General features: G+C 35.5%; 1 protein-coding gene across 9 annotated transcripts in view; it reads left to right on the forward strand.

Moving 5' to 3' along the window:
- LOC106093567 (paired box pox-meso protein) overlaps positions 1 to 14,197 on the forward strand; it is a 213,676-nt gene that overhangs the window by 180,269 nt on the left and 19,210 nt on the right. Inside the window, exon 1 of one of the 9 annotated variants that reach the window (XM_059363257.1) lies at positions 4,623 to 5,277. The exons of 6 other annotated variants lie outside the window; for them this stretch is intronic. Coding sequence is in view for 2 of the 3 variants with exons in the window: in XM_013260677.2 (XP_013116131.1) it covers positions 13,917 to 13,929 (13 nt within the window). In the remaining variant the exon portion in view is untranslated. 2 more of the 9 variants (XM_013260677.2, XM_013260686.2) reach the window with 2 other exon arrangements.

Here is a 14,197-nt window from a genome sequence, read left to right on the forward strand (position 1 = left end):
TTTCCTTAATCCAATAATGGAAGTTTTCGTAAAACATAAAATAAAATGTTAGTTGTTCCTTCTTTCTAACCCCCCCTTTTCCATCAACTGTGTATTTGCCATTGATTGTTTAAAACCTCTGTTACCTTTTATTGCTTATTTGATTATTTCCGACCTCCCGTTTTCTTTCAAATTTTTGCAAGGGTTTATGAATTTTAGATTTTACGCTTCTATTTTAACAGAACGTGAATCTTCATTGAGTCCATGATTGTTTTAATAGTTCCTCCCCATGTTATTTTGTTTTTATCAGGAAATAATCAACCTTTCAAATTGGCTCCAAGGGCTAGTTTCTGCAAACAATCATCTGACATACTCTCAAGAAAGAAAGTTCCACCTGGGAAATATTTTGCAGATGTATACTTTTGATTATTTGACTTCTTTAATTGAGATCGAATGTGAAAACGTCATTCCAAATAACAATACGTCATTTTAAAACTTAGCAATTTCTTCCAAGGATCGTGGTACATCCTTATGATTATATTTTCATTTCAATTGAAATGTGTCTATAGCCATATGTTAAAACTTATATGGGTAAAATGAAAAGTAATGCGCTTTGTTTTGAATTCACTTAAAATTCAAGTTCAATTGAAAGTAATAGGAATGTGATCATATATTTATTCTTCGGCTATATCTTTCACCTAGCTTGAGCCTATTTTTGAGGTCCTCTTAATGGTCGACGTTAACGGTACTCCATGGGTTGGATAGAATTGAGAAAATATGGCTATACTTGGGTGCAAAATTCGGTGAATATAAATGCTTGAATATTTTGCACTTAAGTATAGTCATATTTTCCCCATTCAGCATAACCAATGGAGTGCCCCTAACTTCGACCATAAAGAAGGCACCAAATATTGGCTCATTAACTTCATAGAGAACGATTTTAACCACATTTGGAACGTTACGCTTGAGGTGGTAGTGAAAAAGGATAACACGACCTCTTCTGTTGGATCTTTTCTTCTATAGAGCCTTGTTTCCTCAAAGTGACTGGGTTATGTTGAAAGCCTTCCCAACCGTTTTCTTCCTCTCAAGCATCCCAAACTGCGCCAGAGTTTCAGATTTCCAGCAGAAGCTGATGATTATATTCATTGTGTGGCTTTGGGGTCTCTTCAAAGTCACTATTGAATGGCGAAAAATTCCAGTCTAACCCCTTTCTTTGTACCTTTATCACAGTCAAGCGAACTATGTAGAGATCCTTCTCACTCATTTGGTTTCTCCCATGCTTCTCTTAATGGACCAGTCGTTCCCAGTTCCCCTAGTGGCAGATCATTGTCATCTTTACGTAAAGATTCTTTGCGGTATGCTATTTTTTTTCCAAATTTTTCCAAAAAATGTTGAATATAATTCAGTGAAATGGCTGAAGAAAAAAGTAGAATTTTTAGTGCGATAGCCCTTTGTTAAAATCATGACATTAAATGTAGCTTTAGAAGTAAAAGTTAAAAAAATGTTGCTGGGATGTCGACGCCTTCCACGGAGAAAACTGAGAGAAGCGCACCGGGTCCAGTCGATGAAAAACCACGGCTAGAAGAAGAAGCGAAGACGGCTGAAAGAAAGAAGCCCGACAAATAGGTAAAGATGCGGCGAAAATAGCGAGCTCGGAAACCTAGGCAGCCACTGGGGACCGTAATAATAAAGCCGAAAGAAAGGCACATCTACGCAGACGCGCTTAGAGACCTTAGGCGGGACGCAAAACCGGAGGAAGCCCAAGTCGCCATCTGCTCCGTACAGAAGACAAAAACGGGTGCTATTCTCCTCCTGATGGACAGAGTCGGGAACAAGGAGTTTTTCTGCATGTCGCTCAAGGGCACTCTTAAGGAGGCTACAGTCGTGGTGGACCTGAAACCTAAGCCGACAATAGAGATCCGCTACCTGGATTCCATCTTTACCGCCAAAGAAATCACTAATGCAGTGATCAAGGCAACGGGAACAACAGCTGAACAAGTGGATGTGCAGCAAACTGCACTCAGTTTCAGAGAGCAGAAAAGGCCGTTCATCTCCATCTACCAGCTAGCTGTGCCAATGAGTTTCTTAAGACCAGCAGGCCCCTGATTGGAATGACGAACTATTGGCTAATACATCAGTATGAGGGAAAACGCTGCTTCAGGTGCTTTACAGAGGAAATGCAAGAAACCCAATAGAAAAGGAATGTTACTATGCATCAAAATTGGATTTTATCTTAGATCTCGTTTTTTTTTTAAATCCCGACTAATTCCGATTTTTTGTATAGAGTTTCCTGATTTCTTGCTTTGAGGCAAGCGTAGGTCCTTCGAACAGACCCCATCTTTTCGATTACCTTCGATTTTCTAGTCTGTATCAAAGTTAAAAGTCATTTTTGAGTTAAGAAATATTGGCGATTAGGGTTTACCTTTCTTGCTGCGTCCAAAGATTGGTGCCCTGATATGATTCCATGTTCATCTCAAAAAGACATGCTTCTACCATTGAACAGCTCACTAATTAGTGAGTAGTTGGAAGCATGTAATCTTTTTGATTGAACTGATAAGATGCCTAGGACGGCAATGAAATCTTCTATAGCCTGCCTAATACATTACAACACACCACATATGCCTTAATAATTTTAAAAAGTTTTCATTTTGCTTTCTATTCTATATAGAAGCAAAATCAAATCCTATTGGTTTTAGTTGGAAAAACAAATCCAATAACCATTTGAAACAACCAAAATAAGGTAGCTCAAAAAAAAACAGATTCTGTTCTTTTCTTTACTAGGTTCCCCTCGTTTCCATCTACTATGTATTTTAAAGAAAAAATCCAACTATATTACCATGCTGTTATTTCCAGGGGAAAAATTTTTTTCTATATATGCCTATTACTCAGCTTACAATTGTAGTACAGTATCTCCAGAGACATATCACTAACAACCATGTCCATTTCTTCCCTACTAGGTTCCCCTTGTTCCAATCTACTATGTATTTAAAAGAAAAAATCCAACTAAATTTCCATACTGATACTTCCAGGGGAAAATTTTATTTCTATATATGCCTATTACTCAGCCTACAATTATAGTACAATATCTCCAGAGACATATCAGTAACAACCATGTCTGTTTTTTCTCTACTAGGTTCCCCTTGTTCCAATCTACTATGTATTGTAAAGAAAAAATCCATCTTTATTACCATTCTGATATATCCAGCGGAAATTTTACTTCTATATATGCCTTCTACTCAGCTTACAATTGTAGTACAGTATCTCCAGAGACATATCACTAACAACCATGTCCATTTCTTCCCTACTAGGTTCCCCTTGTTCCAATCTACTATGTATTTAAAAGAAAAAATCCAACTAAATTTCCATACTGATACTTCCAGGGGAAAATTTTATTTCTATATATGCCTATTACTCAGCCTACAATTATAGTACAATATCTCCAGAGACATATCAGTAACAACCATGTCTGTTTTTTCTCTACTAGGTTCCCCTTGTTCCAACCTACTATGCATTGTAAAGAAAAAATCCAACTATATTACCGTTACTACTACTTCCAGGAACATTTTTATTTCAATATATGCACATTACTCAGTTTATAATTGTAGCACAATATCTCCTGAGCTATATATGGTTTTGGTTATTATTCGCTCATATGTTTATAGTAGTTGTTGTTGCTCTTGTTTATTTTTCTTTTTTCCAATGCACATTAAAAAACTTTGCAAAAATTTATGACCGTTTTCCAGTAAACACACACACAATAAGCAAATAACAATACAAACCTAATTAAAGCACTCACTTAGATGCAACAGCACGCGCATTGTCTACATCGAACTTTGAGGGGATGAGTGGGTGAGAGCTAAATGTTCATTGCTTGCTCTTCCTCTTTTAAAAACACACAAAGCATAGGAAATATTCTGGTGCAGCTCCCGCTAATCGTTAGTACGAAGTAGTTTATGTCGGTTTACTTTTATTTCACCCAAAACTAAAGTAAATGATGATAAATTTGTATGAATGGATGTTTGGATGGATGAGTGATGAAGTGCACTTTAGTTTTATTTGTTGTTGTTGTTAACATAATTTAGTTTAGTATCCCAAGCACCCAGGCTTATTTCAGTGTGAGTGTATGTATCTCTGTGACATACTTATTATGCACACATATGCAATTATCCAGTAGATGTACTTAAATTTGTTTATATGAGCATACATACATACTTTTAAATTTAGCCAAGTTGTTTTTTAAAAGTTATTACCGTTGATGTTGTTGTTATTTTTTCCATATATTTTTTTGTTATTGCTAAAAAGTATGTACATGCATACAGCTACATGTTGGTATTCTTCTCTGTATTTGGTTTATGGGTTTGGTGATTTTTTTTTCGGTTTTTTTCTCCATTATAATTTCCTAAATTTTGGCTAATTTTGCTTTGTATAGTGGATTTTATTTTCTTTTGTTGTTGTTTATCCGTTTCGTACAGAGAATGAAAGAATATATACATATTTTATAATTTAATTACTTGTTATGATTTCCGGTTCAAAAAATACAACAAACAAAAAAACGAAAAATATTTTGTGCAACCAGAACTGATGAACAAGTATGAAGAATGGCAGGTTTAACGGTGGCACAATGAGCGGGGGAGAGAGAGAGAGCACAAACCAGAGAGTGTTAATGCAAAGCTTTCTTTATCCCTTGCCAGGCACAGCGATTACCACCGACGATCATCGCAAAAAATAACACAAATTCACCTAATTTTTTTTTCTCTTCTTCTTCTCGTTTTATTTGCCATTCCACCTCCTGGTTAATTATTGTTGTTGTACTACCACCTATTCTCCAACTTTTGGTTTGATATCATGAATGATTCCGTCGTACGTTTTTGCCATTGAAATGAATTGAAATAAAAACCAAAAAAAAAAAACTCTAAATCAACCTAATGTGTGGTGTTCGTATGTTCGTGCTTGTGTGTGTGTGTGTGTGTTTGTGTGCGCATTTTATTGTTGCTGTTGTTCTGTTTGTTTTTGGTCTGCAAATTGAAACTGAACATCTGTGTGGTGCGCTTTTCTTGTTGCCATTGTTTTTATTGTTCAATTGAACAATGATGATGATGACGACGATTATACTGTGGCCCAAACTACAAACACTTCAAATGCCCTTACCCGAAAACACACACACTCTCATTCATTGACTCACTGCTGCACCACCACTGGGTCTTCGTCGTCGTACTACAACTTTGCGCGCCTCATTGGTCCATGCCTTTGTATGATTAAACTACACTACTACGATCTGACTTCGATTGTATTTTTTTGGTACGTATTATTATTAATGCTCTTGTTCTTCCTCTTGCTCTTCTTCTTTTTCTCTATTGATTCCTATTACACATCAATATTATTTTGTTTCCCCGATACTATTATTTTCTTTTTTATTTGATTTTGGTTCTTTTCGATTTTTCTGTTGATTGCATTTGATTTGAATTATTGTTGTTGTCGTTGTCGTTTTGAATATTGACTCTGTTACAATATTTAGTCATCAGAATGAAAACAGAGGCTACACTCGAAGAAAAGAGTATGAAATTATAGAAAGGGATAAAATATATTAAAAAAGCTGTTAAATTTGTAACATTTAGGCTACTTTCTTGAACGTTGCTACCTTACTTACGTGTATGGATTTGTTGTACATAAAAATCGTACAACAAATCATAATACGGAAGTAAGTTAGCAACATTCAAGAAAGAACCCCACATGTTAGAAATTTAATAGCTTATTTATGTTTATATGATTAAAGTTTATGTTTATATAGCTAAAAGTAATGTTTATAGGGTCCTTCACACAATATAATTAAAAATTGTGTTTATAATGGAATGCTTCCTACATTTGAACTTTTACTTGATGGATCCTTTACACATTGTATTAAAATGTTTTAGTACACTTTTTCAAGAAAAATGGTTATTTTAGTAGACGTTTCCATAGGAAAGGGTAATTAAAGTAGTAGATTAAGTACGCTTTTCCAAGGGAAGGTGTGTTTTTAGCACCTTTTTCCAATGGGAAGTGTAGTTTTTGTATCCTTTTCAATGAAAAGGGTAGTTTTAGTACCCTTTTCCAAGGCCAAGGCTAGTTTTATTTCCTTTTCTAGGGAAAACGGTAGCTTTACTACGTTTTCCAAGAGAAAGGGTAACTTTAGTACTGGAAAAGGTTAGTTTTAGTACCATTTTCCAAAGAAACGGGTATCTTTAGAACCCTTTTCCAAAGAAAAGGGTCGTTTTAGTACCCCTTTCTAAGGAAAAGGGTAGTTTTAGTACCCCTTTCTAAAGAAAAGGGTAGTTTTAGTATCCCTTTCCAAGGAAAAGGGTAGGTATAGAATCCCTTTTTAATGAAAAATGGTAGTTTTATTACCCTTTTCCAAGGATAAGAGTTGTTTTAGTACCCTTTTCCAAAAAGAAGAGTTGTTTTGGTAAACTTTTTCAAGGGATAGCGATAGTTGTTGTACTCTTTTCCCAGAGAAAGGGTAGTTTTAGTACACTTTCTTAAGGGGTTAGGGATAGTTTTAGTACCCTTTTCCAAGGGAAAGGGTAGTTTTAGAACCCTTTTCCAAGAGAAATGGTAGTTTTAGTGGCCATTTCTAAGGCAAAGGGCAATTTTAGTGCCTTTTATTAAGGGAACGAGTAGTTAAAGTATTCTTTGCCAAGGGAAAGGAGGGTTCTAGTAGGGAAAGGGGGGTTCTAGTTCTAGTTCTAAGTTCAAAGGAGAAGGAAACAGGTAGTTTAGGTAAACTTTTTCAAGGGATAGGGATAGACTTAGTATCCATTTCCAAAGGAAAGGGGAGTTTTTGTACCCTTTTCCGAGGCTTTTAGAGCTCATTTCCAAGGGAAGTGGTAATTTAAGTACCTTTTATTAAGGTCAAGAGTAATTTTAGTATCCTATTCCTAGGAAAAGGGTAGTATTAGTTCCCTTTCCAAGAAAAATGCTATTTTAGTACCCTTTTTCAGGGGAAAGGGTAGTTTTAGTACCCTTTCCCAAGGGAAAGGGTAGTTTAGTACGCTATTTCAAAGGAAAGGGTAGGTTAGTACCCTCTTTCAAGGGAAAGGGTAGGTTTAGTACCATTTTCCAAGGGAAAGCGTAGTTTTAGTACCCTTTTCCAAGGGAAACGGTAGTTCCAGTTCCCTTTTCTAAGTTTTATTATCCTTTCCCAAGGGAAAGGGTAGTTTTACTATCCTTTTTCAAGGGACAAGGTAGTTTTACTACCCTTTTTCAAGGGAAAAGGTAGTTTTACTACCTCTTTTCCAAGCGAAAGTTTTGCATTAGCACCCTTATCCAAGGGTAAAGGTAGCTTAAGTAACTTAAGATTACTTTATGATAAGCAAATAATCGACTTAACGTTAAGATTAAGAATAATAGCGGAGTTTGGAGCGCTCTAAGAAAAATGTTTGTGTACTAGGAACAGTTATATAGAAGGACTAATAAAGATTTATCCCTTGGGGATGTAATTGAACACGAATATTTGGAGGAGGTATGGGTATGCCATCTGTGGGCAGTGCAATTGTTTTGTGGGCCCTCTCATATGATGTTAAGCAACATTTTGCAGTTGGTGTTTATATAGACTCGTTTCACGATATTTGTATTGATTGACAGCAATGTTACACCTAATAAGGGGTTAATTATGCCAAACTGTTTCAAATAAAAGACAACCATACATCTAAGCACTGAATTAAATAATTAATATTATTCCTGTAACACTAAATTTTGCCACTGAATATAAGAGATTTTAGTTTGGGTGTATGTCAAAATCAGCTGATTTTATAAACACAGACGCTTGAGTCAGTCGAGTCACCCTTTTCGGTAATACAAAACTAGTGGGACAGGCAGTAAGTCTAGTGAATATACAAAAGATTCTTCGTACACTGTGAAATTTGTTTTTGTATAATTATTACAATTTTATGGCAAAATTGTAATAATCGAGATATAAATTGAACCTTGAGAATTTATTATGGGTCCTTCGCACACTGTGTTAAATATTTTTGAATTATATGGAAAAGTCTTGAATTCAGCTGTTTTTAGAATTGAGTTGTCATCAAAACTTAAGAATATTGATTTAAAACAAAAGGCAGTATTTGTTACTAACAATATTGATTAATCTCAAAAAATCTAAGTTAACAGATATTTTTGTTTTAAATTTTCATCTAAGTAATGGAATGTCTTTGGTTTGATAAGTGTTAAGTTGGGGTCCTTCGTATGATATGATCAACATTTTTGCCATAATTGCCCCTTTGTCAAGGGGCAGTTACACATTGTGATAATTGCACAGGAAAAAAAAGAAATTTATTTTCAACTTCCATGTATTTCACTCTTTTAGTAAATGGATCATATACTCCTCCCAAGGAGACAAGTGCCATATTATATCTCCTACTGAAAAGAATAACTTTCGTTTTATATAATTTAACGCTAAGTGGGCTTTTGATAACCCACTTCTGTGTCACATTTAGAGACTCCAAAATTATGTTCCTAACCGCAATCAGCATACGCAATATTTATGTACAACATTATAAAAAATCAAAAATGGCACTCATCTTCCTACACCCAGGCAATTTTTTAAGATAATCTAAAATTTAATAACATGCCCAATATCTTACCCTCTACATTGTCTCCTAACAGCAATTACTCTTAAGATCCATTTCATCTTTATTACGGGAAAAGTTTCTCGTTGAAGCAAATAACACGTTTTTGAATAAATATTTAAAATACGTTAAACATTGTCAATACGAAATAGCCCACAAATTTAACGCTTAATTTCCACACGACAAGCCGCCTAGCTACTACTACTACCACTAAGTGGAACTACCTTTAAATCACACTCACTCTCGAAACAAAGCCATAATCGAATCCTGTTTTTGTTTTTCCGCATAAATAAACAACCCCTCCTACATTCGGCACAACTGCTCTCCTCTCCGCAACCAACCAATACCACCCAAATTTTCCTCAAGCGTAACATAATTATACACTAAGGACAAACGAGCAATGAAGGACGAAAAGAAAAGGGTTGCGATTATTACTAGACATTTTGCCTGAGTGTATTTCAAAGGGGGAGGGGAGGGAGAACAAACTATGTAATAACATCATCATCAACATCATCATTGCCATACTCGTCCTCATCCTCATCAACATGGACATGGGCATGGGCATCGTCATCAACGTCATCGGCACAATAACTAAACACTTCAATTTAGAGTAAACGACCTTATTTTCAGTTTTTCATTCATAAGACCGAGAAAAATGTTTAAACACGTTCATTATTATTATTATTACAACAACGATAACGTTGCTGCTGTGATTGTTGTTGTTGTTGTTGCTGCCGCTATTCCCCGTATCGAGTCGATTTTATGACTGAAATACAGCAACAACAACAACAACTAAGCAATCATTTCAATGAGTGAAAAAAGTCATAGTAAAATTTATTACATCTATGTATATGCCTTAGTCATAGGCGGGGAATTAGGACAGCAGAAATCTTTGGACAAAAATTGTTTATAAAAAAATATGTAGGAAAATCAATACTTAAAAAAACACAAAAAAAATTTAATATTTACAAAATTTTTCAGGAAAATCAAATTTTAAAAAATTTTTAAATTTAAAAAAATATATATATTTTCTTGGAAAAATTTTTTTAACAACATTAATAAAAATATATTTGTTTTTAATTTTTATAAAAATATTTTTTTTTATAAAAGTATATTTTATAAAAAAAAAAATTTATAAAAAAAATATTATTAAAAGTAATTCTTTGATGATTTTTATGAGAATTGTTGCCATTATTATAAAAAAATAATTTAAAAAAAAAAAAAATTTATTAAAATAATTTTTTTTTTATAAAAATTTTTTTGTTCATAAAAATCATAAAAAATAATTTTTTATTAAAAATTGAAAATAATGTTTTTTATAAAAATTTTTTTTTATAAAAAATATTTTTTTTTAAAAACTTAATTTTTTTTAAACAAAATGTTTTTATTAAAAATATCCTTTGATGATTTTTATAATGATTGTTGCCTGGAGTAATTTTTGCAATTTTTGTATGGTTGTAGGCTGTAGGTAGGTCAATTGAGCAAATTTTTCTTTGTTTTTTATCTGTTTTATTCCAATACTTCGGCTGACTTCGTCTAGCCGTTCTCAAGGAGTTTAACGTGAGAGAGAAGAAGGAGGCAGCGGACAGTGAGAGAAGCTCCATCACGGTAAATGCCTAAAGAACGGCTAGATGACGTTAGCCGAAATAAAAAACAGATAAAAACCAAGAAAAAATAAAAAAAATTGTTATTATTTTATATTATATTTATTTTTTGTAGATATATTTTTTGATATCGAAAGGGGGGGGGGCCTCCTCTTTACCCCAAAAGTACTACCCAAAAATAAAAGTTAACCGATCAGGACTATATGGGACTCAAATGAAAGGTATTCGGTAGTAGGTTACGAATATAGTCAAGAAGAAGAAATTGGCTTAATAATTTGTTGATATCGGATGGGGGCGGACCCTCCCCCGTTACCCCAGAAACATCACCCAAAACCAAAAGTGAACCGATAAGGACAATATGAATATCAAATGAAAGGTATTGAAGAGTAGAATGCGAATATCGTATTAAAAATTGGGTCCACCTACCCAGGAAGTCGCCCCAAACCCCATAAATTCTAAAAGCTGACAAACTGAACGTCCATTCTAAAAGCTGACAAACTGGATGAAAGGTATTCGGCAGTAGATTATGAATCTGGCATACGAAATTAGATCTAAGCGTCACCTGAGGATCACCCCAGCCTCAAAAACACCCCAAATGGGCATATGACCCATCATGACTATATGAGACTCGGTTTGTTTGTTTGTTCCGTGAATCAAAAAAGGTTGAAGCGATTCTCTCAAAATTTTCTTAGTTTGTGTAGGTTTTTGTGGAAGGAAACGTAGGTAATATAATTTTTAGATACCGGACCCACCCCCTTACCCCAAAAACGACACCCAAAACCAAAAGTGAAGTGATAGGCACAATACCATATTGTATCAAATGAAAGGTATTGTAGACTAGAAAACGAATATCGTATTGAATTTTGGGTCCAAGTACCCAGCGGGCCACCCCAACCCCAAAACTTTTCAAACAGATATATTCAACATTCCTATCAATATGGGACTCAAATGAAAAATATTCGGCAGTAGATTACAAATATGGCATAAAAAATTAGATCCAAGTAATGGGAGGTCGCCCAATCCCCAAATACCCCAAATGGGCATATCAGGCAACCATGGCTAGATGGGATTCAAATGAAAGATTTTTGGGAGTAGAATACCAAAATGACATTAAAAATTGGGTTCAACTCTAGGTGGCGCTTTCCCTGCTAAAAAAAAAAAACGTTGAATAGATTAATTGACCCATTGTGGCAATATGGGACTCAAATGAAAGGTATTTGAGAGTAGAAAACGAATTTGAAATTTTTATACCCACCACCATAGGAAGAGGGTATACTAATCTAGTCTTTCCGTTTGTCTCGACATTCTGATTCGATCTAGCCATGTCCGTTCGTCTGTCGAAATCACGATAGGGATCGAACGCGTAAAGCTAGCCGCTTGAAATTTTGCACATATATTTATTATTGATTTAGGTCATAGGCGATTTCAAATGGGTCGTATCGGTTGAGATTTGGATATAGCTCCCATATAAACCAATCTCCCGATTTGACTTCTGGAGCCCCTGGAAGCCACAATTTTGGTCCGATTTGGCAGAAATTTTGCATGTGGTGTTCCGTTATGACTTTCAACAACTGTGCCAAGTACGGTTTAAATCGGTCTATAACATGATATAGCTTCCATATAAACCGATCACCCGATTTGACTACTTGAGCCCCTGGCAGCCAAAATTTTTGTCCGATTTGGCTGAAATTTTGCATGTGATGTTCTGTTATGACTTCCAACAACTGTGCCAACGAATTGACTTCGTTTATTTGTTTTGGCTACTAGAGCTGGTCGTTTGAACAACTTACAGAATGTGTGTAAGGCAAAAGAGATTGTTTTTATGACATGAAGAAAAGAAATTGCCAGCTATCAGACAATCGGACATAGATATCACAACCGTTGGCACCAGCCCAGAAACGCGTCTGCCAATGGTTGTGATATCTATGCCCGATTGTCTGATAGCTGGCAATTTCTTTTCTTCAAGTCATAAAAACAATATCTTTTGCCTTACACACATTCTCGTGGTCATTTAAGCTCGTCGAAGGCAAGAAATAATAATTTTTTATTATTTTATTACATTATTAAAATTTTGGAAAAAGTCGCTCCATATTGCCTTTGGCTGCCCCTTAACAGAAATTTAATTCTACGCCTATGTCCTTAGGCCCTTAGCCAGAAGAACAACAGCCCAAACAGCATTTATATGCCAAATGAAGCAACGAAGGCCCACACAATGGCAACCCTGTTACATTGTTCTGCCTTTGTTACGGTTTTCGGCTAAAGGGACTAACGCCGACTGACTGACTGTGGAACGAATGTCATGACAGACCGACAGACCGACCTAGCAACAAAACGTCAGAGGGAAGTTTGCACGTTCCTGGTTCTTGTTTAACATTTATGCAACAATCACACACACGTTTATATATCCAATATACTCTCTCCAAAATACACTTTTCTACAGGAGCCCTTCTAATGGCACTTCAAATGGGGTCTCTTTGTTGGCTATGTACGGTTGTTGGTTGTGGGTTATTGTTGCTGTGTCTATCTGCTGGCTGTATGGCCCTGGCAAAATGTAAAATGTGTAAAAGGCAATTTATTAGAGATTGAACGGGCCACCACACCATTGGCACAGAGTTACATGGCGGCTGACATTGTCATCAGGGGCTGTGCGCCGCCACCACCCCTTAAACGTAGCAAAACTAAGCACCCAAAAAACATATGTAATTCTCGCTTTGGGCTGGCAGTGAGTAAGGATGGTTGGTCGGTTGGCTCGTTGGCTCGCTTTGAGAGGAGATTTATAAACGCCTGGGAAAGGAAAGGAAAAATGTTCGTATGCTGGAACCCACTTGTAACCTTTTTCTGCTACTTCGCTCTTATTAACGAAAATTCAGAAGAGTAGTTGCTGGGGGACTGAGGAGTAAGGGGCATATCTTTGTCACTGTTACATTTGCTAACGTTGCCGTCTCCGTTGCTCTCGGCTAGCAGAGATATGCGTATGCTGCTTTGGTTCTCTGCCGCTGTCAATGATGCCGATAATGATGTTGTTTAGGCTGTCAACGCTACGCAGTAGTCTCAGTTAAATGCCAGAGATGTTAAAGCATGGCTGCCAACGTCATTGTGTTTTAATGCCTCTGAGATAGAGATGCCCTTATTTGTTTCCCACCCCGGCTCATGGCTTGATGAGTGCGTGTTTCCTCTAACACAACAGAGACACACACGCATGTAGAGCATCAATGTGTTTGTGTGTGATGCGTGTGCACAAGAATCTTTAGCAAGGAAAAAAAAAACACAAAAACAACAACAACATTAAAGAGAGCATTTTGCGTCAGGATACTTGTGTTATTTTTTGCTTTCAATAGATGAAAGACCATGAAGCAGCGGCGGTGACGACGGCGGCTGTAGCCGCAGAACGCAGCTCGATAGCAGCAGCGACTGCCTCATATCAGCAACAATAATTATTGATTTTTTCTCCAGTTTAAGGTCACAACAATAACAACAAAGTAACGCGGAAAAACAAGAACCGGAAAAACGAAACGTTTAAAAAATACAAAAGAAATTAAAAGAAAATACAACAGTTTTGTTTTTAAGAAAATCCTTTACAAGAATCTAAAGAAATTGAAAAAAAAACGGCAAAATTCTTAAAAATCTAAGAAAAATATTTTCTTGTACAATAAACCAAAATCGCTGTAATTTTTTACGCATAATTTTAAAAAATCTGTTTTAAACCAAAACCAAGCAATGAGTTCAACATATCATGTCCGAAATCGGTAACGATGGCTTTAAAATTATTTTAATCTATTTTCCATATATCAAACTTGAGCAATAAGAGAAACAAAAAAGTTTTCATAAAACACATGGCTAACCCTATTTTTCTAAGTGTAGCTTTTAAAGCAATCCTATGATTAAAGGTAATTACATCGAAAATGCAAGAAGTGAATCAGAAAAAAAAGGATTAAAGTGTATGTGTGAAACAAAATCTTGCAAATTTATCTATGATCAAAATGATTATCTTGCCGACCTTGCAAGGAGAAATAA

The sequence above is a fragment of the Stomoxys calcitrans genome, chromosome 2 (genome assembly GCF_963082655.1).
Source record: "Stomoxys calcitrans chromosome 2, idStoCalc2.1, whole genome shotgun sequence".
In the NCBI taxonomy this organism is placed as follows: Eukaryota; Metazoa; Arthropoda; class Insecta; order Diptera; family Muscidae; genus Stomoxys; species Stomoxys calcitrans.